Below are 25338 nucleotides of genomic sequence, written 5' to 3'. Positions count from 1 at the left end.
GTAGCATGCAGTTGATACTTCAGGGTCTATATGGGGTACCCCTATGGACCAGAGACACACATAATTTTGTCTGCGATAGAGGAGGACTCTGCTCACAGAGAAATTATGACACTTTTATTATACTACTACTGTCCCTCTGTTATGGTCCCCCAACCCCTTGTTGCTGTCCTGTACCATTTCTCTGAATATTCATTTTCTTGTTTCGCCTACCCTGTGGTGTGGGATAGAATGCTGCCACCAAGTATTCCCACTTGGATTGTAAGAGGCAAGAAAAATGGGATGGGGATTGGGTCAAGTCATCCTTCTCCCTGTAGCCCCACAGGGGACAGTCCTATAAAAAAGTAAAGGCATAAGAGGGTCTGGGAGTTTTCCAACCAATACCCTAAGGTTTGGGTCCTTTAATGTGCGTGGATGTGGTATAGATGAGAGTAAAAGGGAAGAGATAGATAGTATGTTTGTGAGAAGAAAGATGGATGTGTTGGCTTTGAGTGAAACTAAGTTGAGAGGGAAGGGCGAGTGTGAGTTTGGGAGTGTAGCTGGGAGGTTCTCAGGAGTGAAGAGAGGGTGAGGGAGAGAAAGGGTGGCTATACTAATAAGTGAAGAAATAGGTAATCATGTAGTGGAGTGGAAGGAGATTTCTTCAAGGTTAATGTGGATGAAGGTGAAACTGGGAAAGAGATGTGGGTTTTTGTAAGTGCATATGGGTCTGATAGTGAGAAGAGTGTAGAAGAAATGGAGCCTTTTTGGATAGATTTAAATGAATGCATAGAGGGATTAGGGAGGAATGTCATTGTAGTAGTATTGGGAGACCTTAATGCTAGGGTAGGAAATGAACCAATAGACGGAGTGATTTGGAAATATGGAGTTCCAGGAAAGAATTGTAGTGGAGAATTGTTGGTGGAGATGTCTCAAAAGAGAGTTACATACATACATATACCAAAAGCTTTTTTCCCCCTTACACGGGGGGTAGCCAAAAAGAAAAAGGCATAGAAATCACTCCCACCCATTTCATTTCCCATATATTCCACTCCCCTCCACCCTCCTCCCTCCCTCCTATCTTGGCACCTCCTGGAGGTGCCAAGAGAGTTGAGGATAGCAAATAGTGTTTCAGAAGAAAGTCAAGCATAAGTACACATGGGAGAGGGTGGTGGATGGAAGGGTGGTAGATAGAGTGTTAATGGACTATGTAGTGGTAGATAGGAGTATAATTGGAAGAACTTAGATGTACATGTTCTAAGGGGAGAAAGTGGGGTAATATCAGATAATTTTTTGGTGGTAGGTAAGTTGAGAGTGGAGGATAGATGGAGAAAAAGGAAAAGGACAAAAGGTATGGAGGTGCTAGGAGTGAACTCCTTCAATGAAAAGGGAAAGGAGAAGGAATATAAGAAGAAGCTGAGGGAAGAGTGGGAGGGAGTGAAGGATAGAGTAGAGCTAGGAGTGGAAGAGGAATGGAGATGGTTCAAGGAGGGAGTCACAAAGTGTGCAAAGATGGTGTGTGGAACAAGAAGGATGGGAGGAAATAGAAGGAAGGGTAGTGAGTGGTGGGATGAGGAAACAAAGAAGGTTCTAGAAGAGAAGAAGCGAGCTTTCACTGATTGGTTGCAAAATAGGACAAGGGAGTCATAAGAGAGGTACAAAGAAAAGAAAAGAGAAGTAAAGCACAAGGCAAAGGAGGCAAAGAGAATAGCAGATGTGAAATGGGGTAAGAGTATGACAGAAAATTTTGAAAGTAATAAAAAGATGTTTTGGAAAGAAATTAAGAGAGGAAGAGGAGGCGACTCAAGTAGAGAAGAAAAGGTAAAAGGTGCAGATGGACAGATGATAATGGAAGAGAAGCCAGTAAGGGGAAGATGGGCAGAATATTTTAGGGAGTTGCTAAATGTGAAGGAGAATAGGGAGGGAAAGATAGTTGCAGTGGGAAGTGATAAGAAAATGAGAGTGATGAGTGAGAAAAATGGAGGAGAAATAAGGAAGGATGAAGTGAAGGCAGCTGTTAAGATGATGAGAGTAGGTAAGGCACCTGGTCTGGATGGATGCCAAGCAGAATGTCTAAAAAAAAAAGGAGGTACAGTGATGGTGGATTGGCTGTTGAAGTTATTTATTGTTTGCTGGAGAGAGTGTAGAGTGCTGGAGGACTGGAGGAGTGCCTGTATAGTTCCACTGAACAAGGAAAAAGGGGACAAGTGTGAGTGTAGTAGTTTCAGAGGGATTAGCTTGTTAAATATAGTTGGGAAGGCTTATGAGAGTATCTTGATTAAGAGGATTAGGAGAGGAACAGAGGGAGTAACTGGGAGGAACAGTGTGGATTTAGGACAGCTAGAGGTTGCATAGATCAGATTTTTGTGTTAAGACAGATATTTGAGAAAGGTATAGGAAAAGGTAAGGATGTTTTTTGGGCTTTTATGGATCTGGAAAAGGCTTATGACAGGCTAGACAGGAAGGCAATGTGGGAGGTTTTGCAGATATATGGGATAAGAGGAAAGCTTCTAGGAGCTGTCAAGAGTTTTTACGAGTGTAGTAGAGCGTGTGACAGGATTAGAAATGGAGAGAGTGAATGGTTCGAGGTAAAGATGGGACTTCTTCAGGGATGTGCTATGTAGCCCAGGCTGTTCAACTTATACATGGATAGGGTGGTGTGAGAGGTAAGTGCAAGGGTGGTGGGTTAGGGATTGGAGATGGTTAAAGAAAATGGAGAAAAGTAGGTGAGCCAGCTGTTGTTTGCAGACAACACTGCACTTGTAGCAGGGATAGAGGAAGTTGGTGACAGAGTTTAGGAGAGTGTATGAAAGAAGAAAGATAAAGATATATGTGGGTAAAAGTAAGGTGATGAGATGTACAAGGGGTGAAAGTGGCAGCAGACTGGAAGTGAGCATTAAGGGAGAGCGACTGGAGGAAGTGGATAGATGTAGATACTTGGGTGCAAATGTGGCAGGAAAGGGGGGAGTGGAGGTTTAGGTAGAATGTAGATTGAGAGAAGAGAGTAAATGCCTTGGTGGATTAAAAAGTGTAATGAGGAATAGACATTTGGGAATGGATGCTAAGAGGAGATTGTATGAAGGAGTGATTGTGCCAACAGCACTGAAAGGGGTAGAAACATGGAACATAAGAGAGGAAGAGAGGAGTAGTCTGAATGTGTTTGAGATAAGGTGTCTGAGAAGTATGATGGGGGTTACTAGGCTGGATAGAGTGAGAAGTGAGGAGGAGAACAGGGGTGGTAAGGGAGTTGGGAGATAGGGTGGATGAAAAAGTATTGGGATGGTTTGGACACATAGAAAGAATGAGTGAAGAAGACTAGTAAAAGAGGTATGGAAGGCAGATGTGGTGGGAGTGAACATGAGGGGGTGATCTAGGATGAGATGGATGGATGGGGCGAAAGGGGCTTTGGGGAAGAGGGGAATGTCTGTTGAGGAAGGACAGGAGAGGACAGAAGACAGGGGTGAATGAAGAAGGGTTGTATATGGATGATGTTGGGATGCATGAGGTGGAATGGGTGCAGGGATGGGGGGTGAGGTAGTATGTGTGAGAAAAATTTGACGCAGCCTGAAGGGATTTCTCCCCGTCTTCTCCTTTTGTGCATGAGGGGACAGAGAGGGGGAGTCGCCGATTTAATGAAGCGGCCTTGCTGTGGATGTGCTGTGTCTTGCAACGCTGCCTCTGACCCAGGGCAGTGGACAAGATGCAGGGATGACCCATCATCCAGGAGGTGCCAAGACAAGGGGGAGAGTGGAGGGGAGTGGAGTGTATTTAGGGATGGAATGGGTGGGATTGGTTTTTATACCTTTTTCTTTTTGGCTACCTCCCTTGTAAGGGGGGAAAAGCCTTGGTATATGTATGTATGTATGGACACATGGAAAGAATGAGTGAAGAAAGATTAGTAAAATAGGTGTGGAAGGCTGAGGTGGAAGGAGTGAATATGAGGGGGCATCCTAGGATGAGATGGATGGATGGGGTAAAAGGGGCACTCCAAAAGAAAGGAATATCTGTTGAGGAAGGATGGGAGAAGACAGAAGATAGGGGTGAATGGAGAAAGGTTGTGTATGGGTGATGCTGTGATGCATGAGGGGGAGTGGGTGGGGGATGGGGGATGAGGAAGTATGTATGAGAAATAATTTGATGCAGCCCGAAGGGATTTCTCCCTGTCTTCTCCTTTTCTGCATGAGGGGACGGAGAGGGGGGGTTGCCAAATTAATGAAGCGGCCTTGCTGTGGATGTGCTGTGTCTTGTGACACTGCTTCTGACCCAGGGTAGTGGACAGGATGCAGGGATGACCCATCATCCAGGAGGTGCCAAGATGAGAGGGAGGGAGGAGGGTGGAGGGGAGTGGAATATGTAGGGGATGGAATGGGTGGGAGTGTTTTTTTTTGCTCTCGTACCCTCGTGTAAAGGGGAAAAAGGCCTTTGGTATGTGTATGTATGTATGTATGTATTTGTAAACTACTCATTCCTTTCTGCTCTGTTTTCTCATTGAAACAAATGACCTAACAATAATTCCCCAGTACCACAACTACAAATAACAGCCAATGCACACATATTTACTTTAGTAAGCTTTCATGGTTGACACAGAACAAATTATCTGTACCTTGAATAAGTCTTCAGTGATACTATTCACCCATAACTTCCATGAATCCAAGAAGCTCCCAACAGTCAACTTAAACGGTCACTCTCCCACTAAACAAAATTCTGAAATACTGGTCCTCACATTTTATATGCATAACCACCCACACATTAAAGACCTCACAGTGAAAGATAATGTATGTATGTACATAGAAAAGTAGCTTACACATGATTCAGACAGCAGAAAGAAACACTTACCACTTTATATGAACAACCCTATATTATGCATCCACAGCAGTCTCCAACAGTTAAGAAAACAAACAAAATCATCCTACAAGCAACACAAAACTAGTAGAATATCTTCACTCAGAAACCAAAGAACTTCCTACAGTATAATGAACACATAAGAATGATAAACACAGAGAGCTTAGCTCCTTGTGGATAATGGGTCATCCCTGTCTCCTACCCACTGCCCAGGTCAGATGCAATGTAGCAAGACAGTACATCCACTGCAAGGCTGCTTCACATGCACAGTGACCCTTCCTCCTCATTCTCCTGCAGAAAATAGAGAAGATGGGGACAAATCTCTTTGGGCTGCATCAAAATATCATCCATATGCAGCATAAAAACAACCCCAGCATTATTCCATTGAAATGCAAACTCAAACCTGCCCCCAATACCTGAGAACATATAGAAAAAAGAAAGCATTGTTATATCCTGATGGCAGGAGTTTTTATGTTATTTATCTTTTTTTTTTTTTTTCTAGGAGAGAGGGAGGATATGCCAGGTGATGATGACCTTGGTGTTCACCTGAGTAAGGAGGAGCATGATGAAATCCCACATGTAAAAGAGGAACCCATTGAACCATTTGACCCCAGCAAAAGGCGTTTGCCACCAAGAAGAAGGGGCACCAGGTGAGTTCTATTTCATGTCTCACTCACTCTTTCTTTCTGTCTTTCTTCTCATTATCTGTATTTCTTTCTGTCTTGTTCTCAATCTCTCTCTCTCTCTCTCTCTCTCTCTCTCTCTCTCTCTACTATGTGTTTTATGTCTCATAGAAAGGCATGCGTATGATCATGCACAGTAATTACACCCACTCCTCGTTTAACGACCTACTCTGTTAACGACAACTCGGAGTCACGACGGGCTTTATGACATTCGTTTAACGTAAATCTCCCAAAGTTACGACGTCGTGTACGATAATTAAGTTGGCTGAGGCAAATTTGTATGATGTTATAAATGAACTTGTACGGTGGATATTACCTGTGAGGTAAAGTGTTCTGAAGCTTAGGTCTACATTACCATCCTGCAAGCTGAAAAAAATACCTGGGGTACAGTATATACCAGTAGTGGTAAATTTTTTGTTTCGACCAAGGGTGCAATATAGCAATAGAAAATTGATTATTAATTTTGTAAATCATAATGTATCAATGTAATATACAATTTTGTGAGCAGAAAAAAAAGGTGCTAAAACAGTTTTTGTAAGTAACGAAGTCATGTCGGACGAATGGTACATCATGTTTGTTATGATAGATGCCGATGTCGAAGAAATGAAAGGATGATAAATTCGTCTAACCTAAACTAAACTAACCTAACTTGTGTTTGATAAATCATTACCTGCAAATTAAATGTCATCCGGCTCGTCCTCGTTGTCATCGTCGTGAGAGACGTTGGCAGACAACAAGATGGCGTCCTGATCCTATGCTACCAACTTCGTTCATTAGCATATTTTCTTGTAGCATGGTATATTTTACTTTCATTTCCACCCACAAAATTGCATATTACCTTGATACATTTTAATTTACAAAATTAATAATTAATTTTCTATTGGTATATTGCGCCCATGGTCGAAACTAAAAAAATACCCCGGTATTCAATATGGAATGTCAGCATACGCGGATTTGGTCATACAGGTAGTCGTCGACTTACGACCTATGCGACTGACGACTGATCGACTTTACGACCACGAGATAGTGCAATAATATTTAACATTTAATAGAGTAATAGAATTGCAATGTTATGCCTGGCAGTGCAGTACAATTACTTTGCACGCCGCGAGACACGAGTACGATAGTTTTGGCAGGTTACCGGCAGCATCAGCTTCCCTCTCATTCAGGAGCATGTGGTATTTCTGACTTCATTCATGACAAGGATTATATCCTCAATTTTTTTTGTGCTTGAAACCCCCATGAAGATGTCTAAAAGAAAATTATCTTTCGATATTTCCAAGCCTGCCAAGAAACAAAGAAAGGTTATTGATCTTGACACGAAAATGAAAGTGATAAAACATTATGAAGGAGGGAAGAAAGTTAATGTGATAGCACATGAACTTCAGTTATCACATTCTACAGTGTCGATAATTTTAAAAGACAAAGAGAGGATCTCAATTTTGCCTTGGATTTTATATTTTAATATGTTTTGCAATTGATAAAATGTAACAGTAAAACTTTTTTATGCCTAGTCTGTTGTTGATAGCAATATGTTCGGTACAGCATTTTGTATTTTTATGTTTTGCAATATTTTCAGTACAGTACATAAACGAAAGGAATGTTTTGAAATGTTTTTTTCCTAATTTTGCCTTGCATTATGTATTTTTATGTTTTGCAATTAATAAAATGTAACAGTAAACTTTGTTAGCCTAGTCTGTTGTCGATAACAATATTTTCGGTACAGTACGTAAACGAAAAGAATGTGTTTTGACATAATTTTTTTCCTAATTTTGCCTTGCATTTAGTATTTTTAATTTTTTGCAATTAATAAGATGTAAATTATACAGTACAATGATTTTAATTTAACCAACAAAAAAATATTTGTAGGTCAAAGATGACAGGACTTTATTCAGTATGCGTAGGCCTAGGCTACGTTTCCTAACGACAATTATAAAAAGAATAATGAATATTAAACAACGTAACTCAAAGATGATAAGATTTTATTCAGTATGAATACGTTTCCTAAAGAAAGTCTGATGATAGGATAATAAAAATGTTAAAAAAAATACAGTATTAGATATCATAGGTCAAAGATGATAGGATTTTATTCAGTATGCTACGTTTCTCAAAGAAAATCAGATAGAATTATAAAAAAGGTTTAAAAAATACTATACAACATAGTTCAAAGATGCTAAGATTATTTCAGTATGCTAAATATAATATAGAATATACATGTATACAGTAACAGAAATAATATTTAAAGGGTAATATATACTGTATATATATAAATTCCGACTTGCGTCCAGATCGACTTACGACCTGTCTGTCGGAACCGAACTCGGTCGTAAGTCGACGACTACCTGTATACGGTAATTTCAGGAACCTAACCACCATAAATAAACAGTAAATAAAGCTTTAATGTACTGTATAAAAGAGGGAAAATATACGAAAATAAAGATACATATATTGCTGGACATTGTACATACAGTACATGTACGTATATGTATACACTATCGCTTAACGACCAATTCGGTTAATGACGGCGCGCTGGTCCCAATTGTCGTCGTTAAACGAGGAGTGGTTGTATTCTATTTATTTATATACCAGGACCTTTTTCCTCCATATACGGGAGGTAGCTAAGTCAAGGCACATACCTACTTCCACCCATTCCACTCCCATCCACCACCCTTTCCCCCCTCCCACCCCAGCTCCTCATGGATGACAGGTCATCCCTGTATCCTGCCCACTGCCCTGGGTCAGAAACAATGCAGCAAGACACAGCACAACTACAGCCACTTGCTTCACTCAATTGGCAACCCCATCCCCTCATCCAGAAAAAGAGGAGTGAAGAAATCCCTTTGGACTGCGTCAAAACATCCTTCACACACAAACATCCCCATTCCGCACCCCTCCCCTCCCTGCATAACAGCATCATTCATGCACAGTCACCCTCCAGTCACCCCCATCTCCTGCCTTCTCCCTCCCCATGCATCCAAACCATTCCAATGTTCTTTCATCAGTCCTATCTGCCATCTCCCCCTTCATTCCTACTCTCCTCCCCACCTCCTCATCCCCCACCACACCCCTCAGACACCCCATCTCAAACACACTCAATCCCCCCCCCCTTCTGGCCCTTCCAAATTCCAAGTCTCTGCCCCACACAATGCCATTGGCACAACCACCCTTTCATACAATCCCCTGCATCCAATCCCCCAAGACATCCACTTGCCTCTCTCAATCCATAATCCACAATCCACCTCCACCTCCACTCCCCCCCCTACTGCCACATGTAACCCTAAACATCCAAAGCTATCCACTTTCTTGAGCCTCTCTCCCTTTAGACTCACCTCCAACTCCCCACCATTCCCCACCCCTGCACATCTCATCATCTTGCTGCCATGCCCATTCACCTTCAACTTTCTCCCATCGCATACTTTCCCAATTTTCACAAACTCCCTGAATCCCTCCTCTGACCCTGCCACAAGCATGTTCCCGTCAGCAAACAACAACCAGCTCACCTCCCACTTTCCTCCATTTTCTTCAACCATCTCCAGTCCCCTATCCATCACCCTCACCTTCACCTCCTGCACCACCCCATCCATGTACACATTGAACAGCTAAGCTAAGAAATTCTTTACAGTTGAATTTGCATTTCAGATATAACAAACTTATTGAAGCATTGATTAAACATGAGAATGAGGATGATGATTTTTCTGATGGTGGAGAAGAGGAAGATGCCTCTCCAGACTACTACACTTACCGCAGGCCTCCTCCCCCACCAAAACCCAAAGGAACATCTGGGCCAGGCAAAAGAGGTCTGTATTTAAGACATAGGTTATGGAATTATTACACTGACTTTTCTGTCAGTTTGTTCACTATGGATGAGTCATGTGATAAGTGTGGTTTGTAATTATTACATTGACTTTTCTGTCAGTTTGTTCACTATGGATGAGTCATGTGATAGGTGTGGTTTGGAAAGTTGTCCCATATTGGTGTCTGGAAAGAATGATTGTGGGCCAGTGTAGGTATGTGCTCTGTGACTTCTATGTGGTGATTGCATCTAGGACAGTGGGTATCTGTAACTGAGCTGGTCCTCTGTGGCTATGGCCAGCTTCCCAGGAACCATGAATCTCCTACAGAAGAAAATTGGGGCAACAGATTGATTGGTGGGAGATGGATTACCTAATCCCTAAATATTTTTTAGTCTTCTTTCCCATTTTATATGGATAGTGCACTTACTCTCTTATAATTTAGTATATTCCTATATGTGCATTGATAGATCCAAGTTATTAATGAGAATTGCTCCTCAGGGCGACCAAGGAAATATGCTGCCATACCAGCTCCTGCCATTAAAACAGAAGTACTGGATAACTCAAGTATACAACTCACCACAAATAGCAGTATTGGTGCTGATCCTCTACATGTAGAAGGTAGGTATCATTGTAACTGACTTGGGTCAATTAGTTGAAAGAGGAACTGCCAGGGTTAATTTACAAAAACAAAGTGAAATGAATCTCACATCATTAATACTCTGTATAATTATATCATATTTCAAAGGGTAATAAACAAACCTCATTTCAATTCACTTGCATCCACGAGAAGCTAAAATAAAAAGGAAATGGGTAACAGATGAGTGGGGGCAGGCATATGCCTTGACTGGCTACTGCTCTTATAAGGGGGAAGAAGCCTTTTGGTATATGGATAGATATATAGATCATCCTTTCCACTAATTATCTTATCTATATACCAATAGGCTTCTCCCATATAAGGGAGGTAGCCATTAGATATACCTATGATTTTTATTTCATACACACTTAAGATAGTATTTGAAAACTTACAGCATAGCTTCCTGCATAATCTAGATTGAAATCTATAGCAATACAGATATACCTGAATATCCTAATATCTGGTGTTACCCCTTGACAGCTGCTCCAGTGAACACAGAGAAACAGCACAACTTCTTGATCACTTTCCAACGTCCTGAGACAGGCGAGATGGTGATCCAACAGGTGATGATGTTGTCTAATGGAAGTACAACAACTACAACCACCACCACTACCACTGGAGAAAATACTTCAGTTGAAGCCATTCCACAGGATGAACCAGAAACTATTACAGGTAAGAATTCAATAGAAATGGTGATTTATTACTACTTCTTTTCCTTCTCATCCTACATTGTCCTCTTCTAACCATACCTTGAAAATGATAACAGGTTACATTTTTAACACACATTACCTTCCCTTCTCAAAAATGAAACATCTTAAGGAAACCTGATTAGGCAGTCCAGTTAAAAATTGTATGTAATGTTATCAATTATATTTTGTGAAAAGTATCATGTATCATTCTTAAATTGTGCAGGTGACATACCAGTGACAGAAATTGCAGAGATTGATCCCCTCAAAGGTAAGTAAAATTCAAGATTTTATTTATTTTATTATTATTATTATCATTATCATTATCATTATGCTTGACTTTTTTCCTAAACACTGTATTTGCTATCATCAACTCTTTTTCAAGACACATCTCCACCATCAGTTCTCCACTACAATTTTTACCTGGAACTCCATACTTCCCAAGCACTCCGTCTATTGGCTCATTTCCTACCCTAGCATTAAGGTCTCCCAATACAACTACATTGACATTTCTCCCTAATCCCTCTATGCACTCATTTAAATCTACCCAAAAAGCCTCCCTTTCCTCTATGCTCTTCTCATTACCAAGCCCATACGCACTTACAAAAACTCACATCTCCCTTCCCAGCTACACCTTCATCCACATCAACCTTGAAGAAACCTCCTTCCACTCCACAACATGCTTACCTATCTCTTCACTTACTAGTATAGCCACCCCTTCTCTCCCTCGTCCCCTCTTCACTCCTGAGAACCTTCCAACTACACTCCCAAACTCACACTCACCCCTCCCTTTCATTTTAATTTCACTCAAAGCCAACACATCCATCTTTCTTTTCATAAACATACTGCCTATCTCTTTCCATTTACTCTCATCTGTACCACATCCATGCACATTAAAAGACCCAAACCTTAGGGTATTGGTTGAAAAACTCCCAGACCCTCTTATGCCTTTACTTTTTTTTAGGAATGTCCCCTTTGGGGCTACAGGTAGCCGGACTCCTAATCCCATCCCCCATCCCATTTTTTGTTGCCTCTTACGACTCAAGTAAGAAGACTTGGTGATAGCATTCTCTTCCCCCACCACAGGGTAGGCAAAAATAAGAAATGACTATTCAGAGAAATGGTACAGGACAGTAACAAGGGGTTGGAGATAGCATAACAGAGGGACAGTTGTAGTACAAAAGTGTCGTCATTTCTCTATGAACAGAGTTTTCCTCTATCACAGACAAAATGATGTGTGGCTCTGGTCCGTAGGGGTGCCCCATATAGACCCTAAAGTATCAACTGTATGCTACTTTGCCACAATAACATGCAGCCAATTCCCCATGGGAGAGGGTGGTGGATGGAAGGGTGGCAGATAGAGCATTAATGGACCATATAGTGGTGACCAGGAGTATGGTAGGAAGAGTTAAGGATGTACATGTTCTAAGGGGAGAGAGTGGGGGAATATCAGGTCATTTTCTGGTGAAAGGTAAGTTGAGAGTGGAGGATAGATGGAGAAAGAGGAAAGGGACAAAAGGTAGGGAGGTGCTTAGAGTGAACTCTTTAAATGAAAAGGAGAAGGAGTACAAAAAGAAGCTGAAGGAGTGGGAGGGAGTGAAGGATAGGGTAGAGCTAGGTGTGGAGGAGGAATGGGGATGGTTCAAGGAGGGAGTCACAAAGTGTGCAAAGATGGTGTGTGGAACAAGAAGGACAGGAGGAAATAGAAGGAAGAGTAGTGAGTGGTTGGATGAGGAAGCAAAGAAGGGCGTAGAAGAGAAGAAACGGGCATTCATAGATTGGCTACAAATTAGGACAAGGGAATCGTATGAGAGGTACAAAGTAAAGAGAAGGGAAGTTAAGCATAAGATAAAGAAGCAAAGAGGAGAGCAGATGTGAAATGGGGTAAGAGTATGACAGAAAATTTTGATAGTAATAAAAAGATGTTTTAGAGGGAAATTAAAAGAGGAAGAGGAGGCGAATCAAGTAGAGAAGAAAAGGTAAATGGTGCAGATGGAGAGATGATAATGGAAGAGAAGGCAGTGAGAGGAAGGTGGGCAGAGTATTTTATAGAGTTGCTAAATGTGAAGGAGGATAGGGAGGGAAAGGTAGTTGCAGTGGGAAGCGCTAAGAAAATGAGAGTGATGAGTGAGGAAAATGGAGGAGAAATAGGGAAAGATGAAGTGAAAGCAGTTGTTAAGATGATGAGAGCAGGTAAGGGTTGGATGGATGCCATGCAAAGTGTCTGAAGAAAGGAAGTACAGTTATGGTGGACTGGCTGGTGAGGTTATTTAATGTTTGTTTTTCAAAGGGTAGAGTGCCAGAGGACTGGAGGAGTGCCTGTATTGTTTCTCTTTACGAGGGAAAGGGGGACAAGTGTGAGTGTAGTAGTTTCAGAGGGATCAGCTTGTTAAGTAAGGCTTATAGGAGGGTCTTGATTGAGAGGATTAGGAGAGGAACAGAGGGAGTAATTGGTGAGGAACAGTATGGGTTTAGGACAGGTAGGGGTTGTGTAGATCAGATTTTTGTGGTAAGACAGATATGTGAGAAAGCTATAGAAAAAGGTAAGGATGTATTTTGGGCTTTTATGGATTTGGAAAAAGCTTACAACACGGTAGACAGGAAGGCACTGTGGGAGGTACTGCAGATATATGGGATAGGAGGAAAGCTGTTAAGAGCAGTCAAGAGTTGTTACCAGAGTAGTAGAGCTTGTAATAGGATTAGAAATGGAGAGAGTGAGTGCTTTGAGATAAAGGTGGGACTTCGTCAGAGATGTGTTATGTCGCCCTGGCTATTCAATCTAAACATGTATGGGATGGTGCGAGAGATAAATGCAAGGGTGGTGGGTCAGGGGTTGGAGATGGTTAAAGAAAATGGAGAAAAGTGGGAAATAAGCAAGCTGTTGTTTGCTGACGACACTGCACTTGTGGCAGGATCAGAGGAGGGATTGAGGAAGTTAGTGACAGAGTTTGAGAATGTGTGTGAAAGAAAGAAGCTGAAGATAAATGTGGGCAAAAGTAAGGTGATGAGATGTACAAGGGGTGAAAGTGACAGCAGGCTGGAAGTGAGCATTAAGGGGAGAGAGACTGGAGGAAGTGGATAGTTTTAGATACTTGGGTGCAAATGTGGCAGAAAAGGGAGGAGTGGGGGTGGAGGTAGAATGTAGATGGAGAGAAATGAGTAAATGCCTTGGTGAACTAAAAAGTGTAATGAGAAATAGACACCTGGGAATGGATGCTAAGAGGAGGTCATATGAAGGAGTGATTGTGCCAACAGCACTGTATGGGGCAGAAACATGGAACATAAGAGAGGAAGAGAGAAGGAGTTTGAATGTGTTTGAGATGAATTGTCTGAGAAGTATGATAGGGGTTACTAGGCTAGATAGAGTGAGAAATGAGGAGGTGAGGAGGAGAATAGGGATGGAAAGGGAGCTGGGAGATAGGGTTAATGAAAGAGTATTAGGATGTTTTGGACACATGGAAAGAATGAGTGAAGAAAGATTAGTAAAAGAGGTGTGGAAGGCAGAGGTGGAAAGAGTGAATATGAAGGGGCGTCCTAGGATGAGATAGATTGATTGGGTTAAAAGGGGCATTAAAAAAGAGAGGAATGTCTGTTTAGGAAGGATGGAAGAGGACAGAAGATAGGGGTGAATGGAGAAGGGTTGTGTATGGATGATGCTGTGATGCATTAGGGGAGTGGGTGGGGGATGGGGGATGAGGAAGTATGTATGAAAAATAATTTGATGCAGCTCGAAGGGATTTCTCCTCTTCTTCTCCTTTTCTGCATGAGGGGACGGATAGGGGGGGGTCCCTAAATTAATGAAGCGGCCTTGCTATGGATGTGCTGTGTCTTGCAACACTGCTTCTGTCCCAGGGCAGTGGACGGGATGCAGGGATGACCCATCATCCAGGAAGTGCCAAGATGAGAGGGAGGGAGGAGGGTGGAGGGGAGTGGAATATGTAGGGGATGGAATGGGTGGGAGTGGTTTCTATGCCTTTTTCTTTTTGGCTACCCCCGTGTAAGGGGGGAAAAAGCCTTTGGTATATGTATGTATTATTATTATTATTCATAACAGTGAATGTCTATCTATTCTATATATCAAAAGCCCTCTTCCCCTTTTAATGGGAAAGGGCATTGCACCCACCCTTAACCCATCCCACACCCATCCAATGCCCATCCAACACCCATTTGTTTCCCTTTTATCTTAGCTCCTTGTGGATGAAGGGCCATCCTCACCCCCTTCTCACTGCCTGGATCAGAAGCCCTAATATATCTATCTATCTATATACCAAGGACTTTTTGTCCCTTACTAGGGAGGCAGCCATAGTCAAAAGGCATATACTCACTCCCACCCATTTCATTCCCAACCATTTCATTCCCACCCATTCCACTCCCACCCACCACCCTTTCCTCCCTCTTATCTTACATCTTACCTTCTCATGGGTGACAGGTCATCCCTGTATCCCGGCCAGAGCCCTGGGTCAGAAGTAATGAAGCAAGACAGCTCATCCACAGCAAGGCCACTGATCAGAGGCAATGTAGCAAATAACAAACATATCCTGTCATAATGTTTGTTGAATTTTTGGCTGTCTTCATCCTCCATATTTAACATAACTTCTAATGACCATTCTCATGAGTTTCATGGCTAGAAATGGCTTATACCATTATATTTATTAGCAAGCATACAAAAATCTGTTTCAAACCTTATTTTACATTCAGTAAGATTTTTACATCCCCCTTTTTATATTTTTCTCCCACAAAGAGTTAAAGCATGTTTTGACTTGGTTACCCACCATTTAAAGGCCCCTGATAAATACAGTATATACCAAAAGCATGGCTACCTCCCTTGTAAGGGGGAAAAAGCCTTTGGTATATGTATGTATGTATGTGGAACATAAGAGAAGAAGAGAGAAGGAGTTTGAATGTGTTTGAGATGAGGTGTCTGAGAAGTATGGTGGGGGTTACTAGGCTAGATAGAGTGAGAAATGAGGAGGTGAGGAGGAGAACAGGGGTGACAAAGGATTTGGGAGATAGGGTTGATGAAAGAATATTAGGATGGTTTGGACACATGGAAAGAATGAGTGAAGAAAGACTAGTAAAAGAGGTATGGAAGGCAGATGTGGAGGGAGTGAACATGAGGGGACGTCCTAGGATGAGGTGGATGGATGGGGTGAAGGGGGCTTTGGGGAAGAGGGGAATGTCTGTTGAGGAAGGAAGGGAGGGGACGGAAGACAGAGGTGAGTGGAGAATGGTTGTATATGGATGATGTTGTGACTGCATGAGGAGGAATGGGCGGGGGGATGGGGGGTGGGGTAGTATGTGTGAGTAATTTTTGACGCAGCCCGAAGGGATTTCTCCCCGTCCTCGCCTTATATGCAAAGGGGGACGGAGAGGGGGGGTCGCCGATTAAATGAAGCGGCCTTGCTGTGGATGTACTGTGTCTTGCGACACTGCTTCTGACCCAGGGCGGTGGGCAGGGTGCAGCGATGACCCGTCATCCAGGAGGTGCTCAGATGAGAGGAAGGGTGGGAGGGGTGTGGAGTGTATTTAGGGATGAAATGGGTGGGAGTGTTTTTGTGCCTTTCCCTTTTTGGCTACCTCCCTTGGAAGGGGGAAAAGGCCTTGGTATATGTATGTATGTATGTATGTATGTACTTCCATTTTTATAAAAGAGGTACACCCCCTTATTATGATCAAACAATGCCAAACACTCTGTAAGGGATTTATGGGAAAACCCCATTCCAGCTGTGGTGTTCCTCAGGAAGATAGGACTGCTCAGCCAGATATCCTAGAGAATGACACCAACAACAAATTATATTTATTCAGCCATCCCACCTATATCAGTATCTTTGATAAAGGGTTGCCTTGAGCCCCCCCACTTTACTTAGGTCAAAAACAGTACAACAAGGCAAAGCTTTTCCACAGTAGGGCCTGATAGCCAAGTTTGTTTACTCCCTCCACTTCTGCATATGATGGTAATGTGGCAGACTTTCATGAAGTGCCACTGACTTTGCAGTGAAGCAGCTTATCACTAGAGAGAAGGGAGTCTTCTGATGCTGATGTCCTAACCCAAAGCAAACCACCACTCAAAAACTAGACCATAACATCAAAGCTCTCACCAATGCTGATGAATGAGAACAGTAGCTGAGATAAAACAGAATAACAGCTTCCCCTCAGAAATCATCATTGACATTGTTCACCCCAGACATCCATCATTTAAACTACCCCAGATGAAACCATGGTATAGAGGACAATGAACACATCATTTTACACTCCTCACACTATCTATTCCCAGACAGCAACACAATATTTCTTTTTTGACCACTGGGCGAGAGTGGGACTATGCAAGGCTTGAATGAGTGTCCCAATCAGCTGGGACACTTTTCTTTTGTAATATAACATAACAAAGTTTTGTATTGTGATTCAAATGTTGCAACACATTCTGTGATATGTGAGTTGAAATTTACCTTTCCACTGATTTTATTTGTATTTGTATTTTTGTTTAAATTTGTTATATTTTATTAGTTTTGAATACATTTGTAACTTTTTTTTTTTCTTCTGACAGACGAATCCAAGTCAGACGATGGTCACAAGTGTGAAGAATGTGGTATGCTAATCCAGCACAAACGTGACTACATCCGGCATTTGCGGTTGAAACATAATTTGCGTCCTTTAGAGTGTGACCAATGTGGGAAGGGGTTCACAGATGAAAATGCTCTGAGTAAACATAAGAAGCTTCATGGGTTAGAGCGTCCATATAAATGTGATTATTGTGGAAAAGGATTTAATGAAGCAAGTCATTTAAAAGCCCATATAATGACACACACTGGAGAGCGGCCATACCACTGTGAGGAGTGCGGTAAGACTTTTGTTCAGGCTTCTCAGCTAAAGAAGCATAAAACAGTTCATGATGAAGTACATCAGTTTAGATGTTCAGTATGCGGTAAAACATTTGCTCATCGAGATACATTGTACACTCATACTAAAACTCATAATGTTGACCGACCATATGTTTGTGATATATGCAGCCATGGTTTTGTTACTAGTAGTGGACTCAATAGGCATCGGAAGGTACACAGACGTACCATGGATCCAGATGACGGGATGCCAGAAGAACTCCGTTGTAGTGTTTGTCAGGCAAATTTTTCATACAAGAGGACATTAACTAAACATATGGTGGCTGTCCATGGTAAGACCTTAACAGGGGAAGATGTTGATGAATACGAAGATACCAAGTTTCAAGATCCTGAAATAGAAGCTCTTAATCGACCTGACCCCTTAGAGGAGCAGTTGGAGGAAAAACTAAATGAAGGATATGCACCAACAACCTCTGAATTGTATGATGAACCTCGTCCAACTGAGACACTGGAGAGTCTATACCCAGTAGAACCATTTAAGTGTGGCATTTGTGAAGAGACTTTTACAGATGTTGATGTTCTTTGTGATCACTATACAACTTGCCACACCGGAGACCAGTCTGTCTACTGTGATGTCTGCAGTGTTGGGTGTGCTAATGAAAAACAGTTGCTTAGCCACAAGGACCTCCATGTGATGGAGGAACACCAGTCAATCATAAATGCTGTCCCAACTGCAGAGTTCCCCTATGTTTGTCAGATGTGTGGCAAAAGCTTCCGTAAGATGCAAGACTTCACAAAACATCATAAAACACACACAGCTCAGAAGCCTTACAAATGTGATCTATGTGGCACTGGGTTTCCTATCAAGTCAGCCTTGGACAAGCATGTCTTAGTTCATACAGGAGAAAGACCATTTAAATGTGATGTATGTCTCAAGAGTTTCCGACAGAGTGCTGCATTAGTTCGGCATAAATTGTGGACTCACCGATTGAAGAACCAAAATAAGTGTGACCTCTGTGCCAAGAACTTTTTTACTGCCTCCCTGTTATCATATCACCTATCCACACATGGGGAAGCAGGGGAAAAACTAAAGGCAAAATTACAGGAGTCATACAAAGAAGAAGAACAAGACAGCATGCAAGATGAGGATCAGCAGGTTGGATCAAGTGAAGTAAGCATCACTTTGGCACACACTAATGTCAAGATTGATGATTCAGAGGAAAAACAGCACACATGTGACTATTGTGACAAAACCTTTCCAACATATGTGGCTCTTCTTACACATAAGTTGAGCCACAAACTATCTGCATCATTTAAGTGTGATGTCTGCCATAGGACATTCAGGGAAAAGAGATATTTGCACAAACATAAACTAACGCACAAGGGTCTGAAAAATTGGCGTTGTGACATTTGCAAGAAAGCCTTTGCAACTAAACTTACCTTAATTCGGCATTCACATGTCCATCTACGTGAAGCACTGAAGCCCGGCACAGCTTTACCCATAATCCAAGAGGAAGGAGATGCTGGGGAAATTATTGGAGATACCTGCAGTCTTCCAACTGTACTTAAGTGTGATGAATGTAATATCGATTTTGAACATAAAAGTCATTATGTTAGGCACAAACTGCTACACTCAGGAACACCCTTGCTAAAGTGTGGCCTATGTGGCAAAATGTTTGTACACAAAAGTGATATTATGCGACACAAAGTTATGCACTCGTTTATGTTTACCTGTGATGTATGTGGAAGAAATTTTCATAAGCGTTCCCTCTTTATTTTGCACAAGCGCAAGCACCAAGATGACAAGCCATACAAATGTGAAGTATGTGAGAAACGTTTCTCAACCAGTGGTAATTATAATACACACAAACGTATACACAGTGGGGAAAAGCCATATCGCTGTGACATATGCGACTATAGATGTTCACAAAGTGGAAGATTGATGAAGCACAAGAGGATGCACAGTGGGGAGAAACCATTCCAATGTGAGACGTGTGGTAAGTATTTTGCAAATGCAGAATCCATTAAAGTTCACATGCGCATTCACACTGGAGAAAGACCATTCCGATGTGGCAATTGTGACCGAACATTCATTAACAACAGTAGTCTTAATCAGCACATGCGGGATCACATACGAGAAGAGATGTTTAAATGTGACATGTGCAACCACAAATTCCGACGAGAACACCACTTGAATAAACATCGACAGTTCCACTTGGTGCAGCAGCAATTTCAGAACAATACTAATATGGGCATTGACTCAGAAACAACATCTGAGCCTCTAATGTTCATGTGTGAGATTTGTGGAAGAGTGTTTGACAAGAGGAAGTACCTGTACACCCACAGCAATGTCCATTCTAGACAGCGGAGTTTCTCATGTACTTATTGTGGTAAGGATTTGGCTTCTCGCCTTGCCCTCAAGAATCACACAATGATACACACAGGGGAGATGCCATTTAAGTGCAACCTGTGTGGCAAACAGTTCCGTAGTTCCTCGAATCTCAAGAGACATGAGCGCACCCATACAGAGCAAGATGCCCTTCACTGTGATGTATGTGATGAAACATTTTATAGCCCTGAACTTTTGACACAGCACAAGAACACCCACATGCAGCTTATGATGATGAACCCCTCAGTTGATGGTGTGGGTGCCACTGATAATTCCCATCATCTCTATGTGTTTGAAGCTGTCGGGGAAGTAGGTGAAGGGATGGACTCCTCTCAGCCTCTCCTGGTAGATAACAACCAGCAGCAGTTTTTGATGGACAGTACTCAGCCACTCTTAGTCTTCCCTGAGACTACCCCTGAACCCTATTCTGAGCTCTCAGAACCCCAAGAACCTGAACCAGAACCAGAGCCAGAACCTACAGAGCCAACAGAAGTTCTTCTGCCAACTAAGATTGAAAGTGTGGAAGAGGAGGAAGAAAGGGTGGTGGAAAAGCCTTATCGATGTGACTGCTGTGGTAAGTGTTTTGCAAAGAAGCAGTACTTAACGAAACATAAGTATAGGCACCGTGAAGTTAAACCACATGCATGTGATGTGTGTGGAAAAAGGTTTGCACAAAAGTTTGAAGTGTCAGTACACAAGATCAAACACACAGGAGCACGACCCTATGAGTGCGATGTTTGCCACAAACCCTTCCGAAGCAAGGTCAATCTGATGAACCACAAGATGAAGCACACTGGCGAGTACCCCTTCTTATGTTCGGTTTGTCACAAAGGCTTTTTAACACAACTGCAGCTAGAGCGCCATGTTAGCCTTCACACAGGTTCTCATCCCTTCAGGTGTGATATGTGCCATCGAGGCTACACACAAAGAACCAATCTAATAAAGCACTTAGCTAGAACCCACAACATTCACGAGGTTCAACAGATAGAGGCTGCAGCAGAGGAGATGGAGAATGCAGAAGCTGTGGGTAACATGGAGACTGCAATGGAGGGTGTCACAGCAATAGAAGGTGTAGAGGAGGTTGAAGCAATTCTACCCACAGTGGGAGGGGTAGATCATCAGGAAGTCCGGCCAGAGCAGCCAGAGGACTTAGAAGGTGGTGACACAGCTCAGCCTTCTGTGACCATGGATGGGGACCTGCTGGGTGATACTGGAGAACCAACATACTCTATTGTCGAAGTGCACTCTGATTACCTGAAGGACTATCTTTTAGGAGGACCTCAGGTGGTCTCCACACAAGATATGGATCCTAAAATCTTGCAGTCCATCTTGCAACAAGTGCGAGCTTCTGGTGAAGAGAACACAGCAGTTACCATCACTTCAGACAACCAGGCAGTAGTCCATGTTATTGATGATTAAGTGGTCTCATGTAGGTGTTTTTTTTTCTTTTTTTCTTCTTTCTTTCATTCTTTCTTCAGTTAACACTACTCTAGTGGTGAAGAACTCAGTCAAATTGTTGGAATGAGAAACAGATCAATCTTCCCCTTCATTTATTCGTTCAATTATTTTGTTTTATTTTATTCTTATTTATTTATTTATTTATTTTATTATTATTCTTTTTTATAGATAATTCAAATTTGTTTTGCTATACAATAGGTCTTCACAGCATTCTCTTTCTTTTTCTTTTATTTAAATTTATTTCTGTTTTAGAAAATCTCCCCACAACTTGAGTCACCCACCCATCCTTAAACCCCTTCAAACCAAATTCACTCTCGGTTAATGGCAGTTTTTATCAGGTAATGATAAAACCATAGGCTGAAGGAGATTAAACAATCTTTGTTGTACCCCTTGACCCAGTGATGCCTTTTACAGGTTTCTGTCTGACAACCAATAATTAAGAAAACAAAAACATCCTAGAAATAAAGCAAAATAAGGCATTAAGAATACTGATGCTTCATCATATACTTCTTTATCCACCATAAACTTGGAGACTGTTTCCTTGTGTCTTAAGATTACCATTGAAGAACCTATTACAGTTTTTTGCAGATCAGTACATATAAATATTCCCACCCTTCATCCATGTTCACAATTGGTTAAATATATATAATTTCTTGAGAGTCCCTAAGGGAAGACAAGATACAGAATGCATGGTTAGTTAATACTAAAAGATGGCAGTTGCCCTTTCTTTCCAACAGTGTTTGCATAAGGATGGGTTGGTGATGCATATTTAAGGGGACATTGATGTGTAAATAAACTATATTTATGTATGTACCTCTAAATATATTCATACTTATTTAATAACTTTTCTGAACAGAAATCCTCAGGATTTATTTGCCCATAATTTTTATCATTGACATATTTTCACTTCAGTTTTTTAATAATTTTGGTGACTGGAGTTTTGTTTGATAGAAGGCAGCTCACACAGTAGTCATACTATTCTTGAAATTCATGTTATGAACATGAATGGTTTAGGGATTGCTTATCATGTGTTTGTCAAGACCCTGAAGCTCCATTTTTTCTGACATTCAGGTTAGATATAGAAATTTTGAAACCACATATTTATGTGCAGATACAACTTCAGTATCAGATGTTATTTGGTCTCTAGTTTTACTTGCTCACTTTATTTACAGTCATAATTTCATATTGAGTGGAATGTTAATTATTTAGAAAGACTATGATAGCTATTATTTTGACAGAGTTTATTTTATAAAATAGACAAATATGAAATTTAAGGTGATTAGGAGGAAGCAAAGGTATAATTCAAATAATTAATATGTGTACTAAAGTAAAGCTAGACTTAGCTTTGTTGAATATTTATTTGAGGAAGCAGGATTGTATGTAATTGTTTATGTGTTTGAACAGTTGTTAGCTGCTTCTTAGATGTTCAGGTATATTATTGAATTCTTTATTGTATGGTAATATTGAAATACAGTTTGGTCACAATTCTTTTCCATTCAGTGAAGGACTTCTGGCTGTCAGTATTCACAATTATTGATAAGATTCTTCATATATGAACCTTGTTTGAACTATGTATATTAGATTCATGAAATTATGAAATACTTGTAAGCTTCATTCACTGGTGATGCCTTAAAATGTTGCCTCATAGGATGTTTTAAGTGATATTGCTAACCATCTCAGCCGTTGGTTGTCTCAGGTGCATCATAAGATACAGTTTAACCCTTTGATTGTGGGGAGTTTCCCTCAAGTAAATGAAATCACTTGGCATTAGGCAAAAGAAAACTTAAAACTTAGCTGGATAGTATTTTACCTATGAACTGTTTGACAGGAGATACCTTAAGCTGAATAAAATTGCCCAGCAACAGCCAAAATAACACAATATGATTGAGCTAGTTTGAGGGTAAGGTCTTGAAATTGAATGAAGTTCTTGTGTTCCAATGTCAAATTTCAAGTGAAATTTCAAAGCCAGGTGTAAATGGAGAATAACTTTGAAGTTAATACCACCTAAAGTAGCATTCCAGACAGCAGAGGCATGCAGAGATCTTTGAGAACTGAATTACTGCCCAGTTTAAAAGTTTTAGGCATATGTGACCTAAAGTACTTGCATCTCAAGTGAAGAGGACAAGTTTATCATATTGATATAATCAGTGTTGATTGGCCATAATTTAATCTAAACTTAAGTTTGAAATGGGGTTGAATATATGAATAAAGGGGTAGTTTATAGTCAAATAACTGACCAAAGATAGTGATGGCATTATTTGTAGGAAATGTGATGATTTCCAGGTGGTAAATAGATCTGAGAAATGTATATCGGTATGTGCTGGATACTTAAAACAATTAAACTTTTTTATAGAATTTATTTTTCTCTTATCCTGTATTAGAATTATGCAGTAGGATACAGTGAAAAACAGCAACACAAATTGGTAGTAACTCTGGAAAGATGGATGAGAGAAAGCTCTGGAAAGATGGATGAGAGAAGCTAATTACAGATACCTCAACATGGTGGTCCTCCAAGATGACAGCAAAGCTGTTCATATTCAAAAACTGTAACCCCTCACCTCCATCTGGAGGTACAGCTCTGAGATATATGGTCTTCAGACAGGAGGTTTGTTTAGTTTTAGGATGGGAGCTAAATATTTACTTCCATGGAGATTTTGTTGTATTTCCAAAGTTAAAAATATTTGTTAGAGCCCATAAATTAGCTGGGCCCAGGTGTTTTAGATGTTAGTTTAATATCTTTGAGAGCTGGATATTAACCTGAATACTAGGAAATGTCAGAGATGCCAATACTCCTGAGAAAAATTGACAAGGTGACACTATCATGGGAATCTTCAATTGCAAAGAGGTGAATTGGGAAGAATGGGGGGTAATTAGGACTCATGATTGTTATATATTGCAATCAATAATACAATGACCCACTGAGTGAAAGATGTGACTTGAGTAAAAGGAGATGATACCCTTAATGGATAATATAATGATATACATACATATACCAAAGGCTTTTTCCCCCTTACAAGGGAAGTAGCTAAAACACAAAGGCATAAAATTCCCACCCATTCCATCCCCACATCATTCCCATCCAACCCTTCCCTCCCTCTTGGCTTCTCCTGGATGATGGGTCATCCCTGCATCTCGCCCACTGCCCTGGATCAGAAACAGTGTTGCAAGACACAGCACATCCACAGCAAGGCTGCTTCATTAAATCAGCAACCCCCCCCACCCCTCTCCATTCCCTCATGCAGAAATGGAAAAGATGGGGAGAAATCCCTTCGGGCTGCATCAATGTATTTTTCACACAGACTCCCTCACCCCCCATTCCCCACCCACTCCCTTTCATGCATCACAGCATCATCTATACACAACCATTCTCCATTTACCCCTATCTTTTGTCTTCTCCCGTCCTTCGACAGACATTCCCCTCTTTCCCAATGTCCCTTTACCCTATCTATCTCATCCTTGGTTGTCCCTTCATGTTCATTCCTTCTTCCTCTTTTTTCACTCATTCTTTCCATGTGTCCAAACCATCCCAATACCCTTTCATCAACCTTATCTCCCAACTCTCTTTCCTTTCCTGTTCTCCTCCTCACCTCGTTTCTCACTCTCTCCAGCCTAGTAACCCCAACCATACTTCTCAGGCACCTCATCTCAAACACATTCAAACTCCTCCTCTCTTCCTCTCTTACGTTCCATGTTTCTGCCCTATACAATGCTGTCAGCACAATCACTCCTTCACACAATCTCCTCTTAGCATCCATTCCCAGATGTCTATTTCTCATTACACTTTTTAATCCACCAAGGCACTTACTTGCTTCTCTCAGTCTACCTTCTACTTCCACCTCCACTCCTCCCTTTCCCACCACATTCACACCCAAGTATCTAAAACTATCCACTTCCTCCAGTCTCTCCCCTTAATACTCACTTCCAGTCTGCTGCCACTTCCTCCCCTTGTACATCTCATCACCTTCCTTTTACCCACATTTATCTTCAACTTCCTTCTTTTGCACACCTTCCAAAACTGTCACTAACTTTCTCAATCCCTC

At 41.3% G+C, this 25338-nt stretch overlaps 1 protein-coding gene across 1 annotated transcript in view; it reads left to right on the top strand.

The window, feature by feature from the left end:
• The window catches only part of LOC143020721 (uncharacterized), a 54815-nt gene extending 31162 nt beyond the window's left edge, over window positions 1–23653 (top strand). Inside the window, exons 4-9 of the mRNA XM_076177411.1 lie at window positions 5321–5468; window positions 9141–9298; window positions 9794–9913; window positions 10410–10601; window positions 10842–10886; window positions 17160–23653. Of these exons, the coding sequence (XP_076033526.1) occupies window positions 5321–5468; window positions 9141–9298; window positions 9794–9913; window positions 10410–10601; window positions 10842–10886; window positions 17160–21259 (4763 nt within the window). The 3' untranslated portion in view covers window positions 21260–23653. The remainder of the gene's footprint in view (window positions 1–5320; window positions 5469–9140; window positions 9299–9793; window positions 9914–10409; window positions 10602–10841; window positions 10887–17159) is intronic.
• Window positions 23654–25338: the final 1685 nt, after the last annotated feature.

This window comes from Oratosquilla oratoria, chromosome 3 (assembly GCF_046742065.1).
Source record: "Oratosquilla oratoria isolate Oo_2021 chromosome 3, ASM4674206v1, whole genome shotgun sequence".
NCBI classification, from domain to species: Eukaryota; Metazoa; Arthropoda; class Malacostraca; order Stomatopoda; family Squillidae; genus Oratosquilla; species Oratosquilla oratoria.
This window is presented reverse-complemented; position numbering and strand designations above follow the sequence as displayed.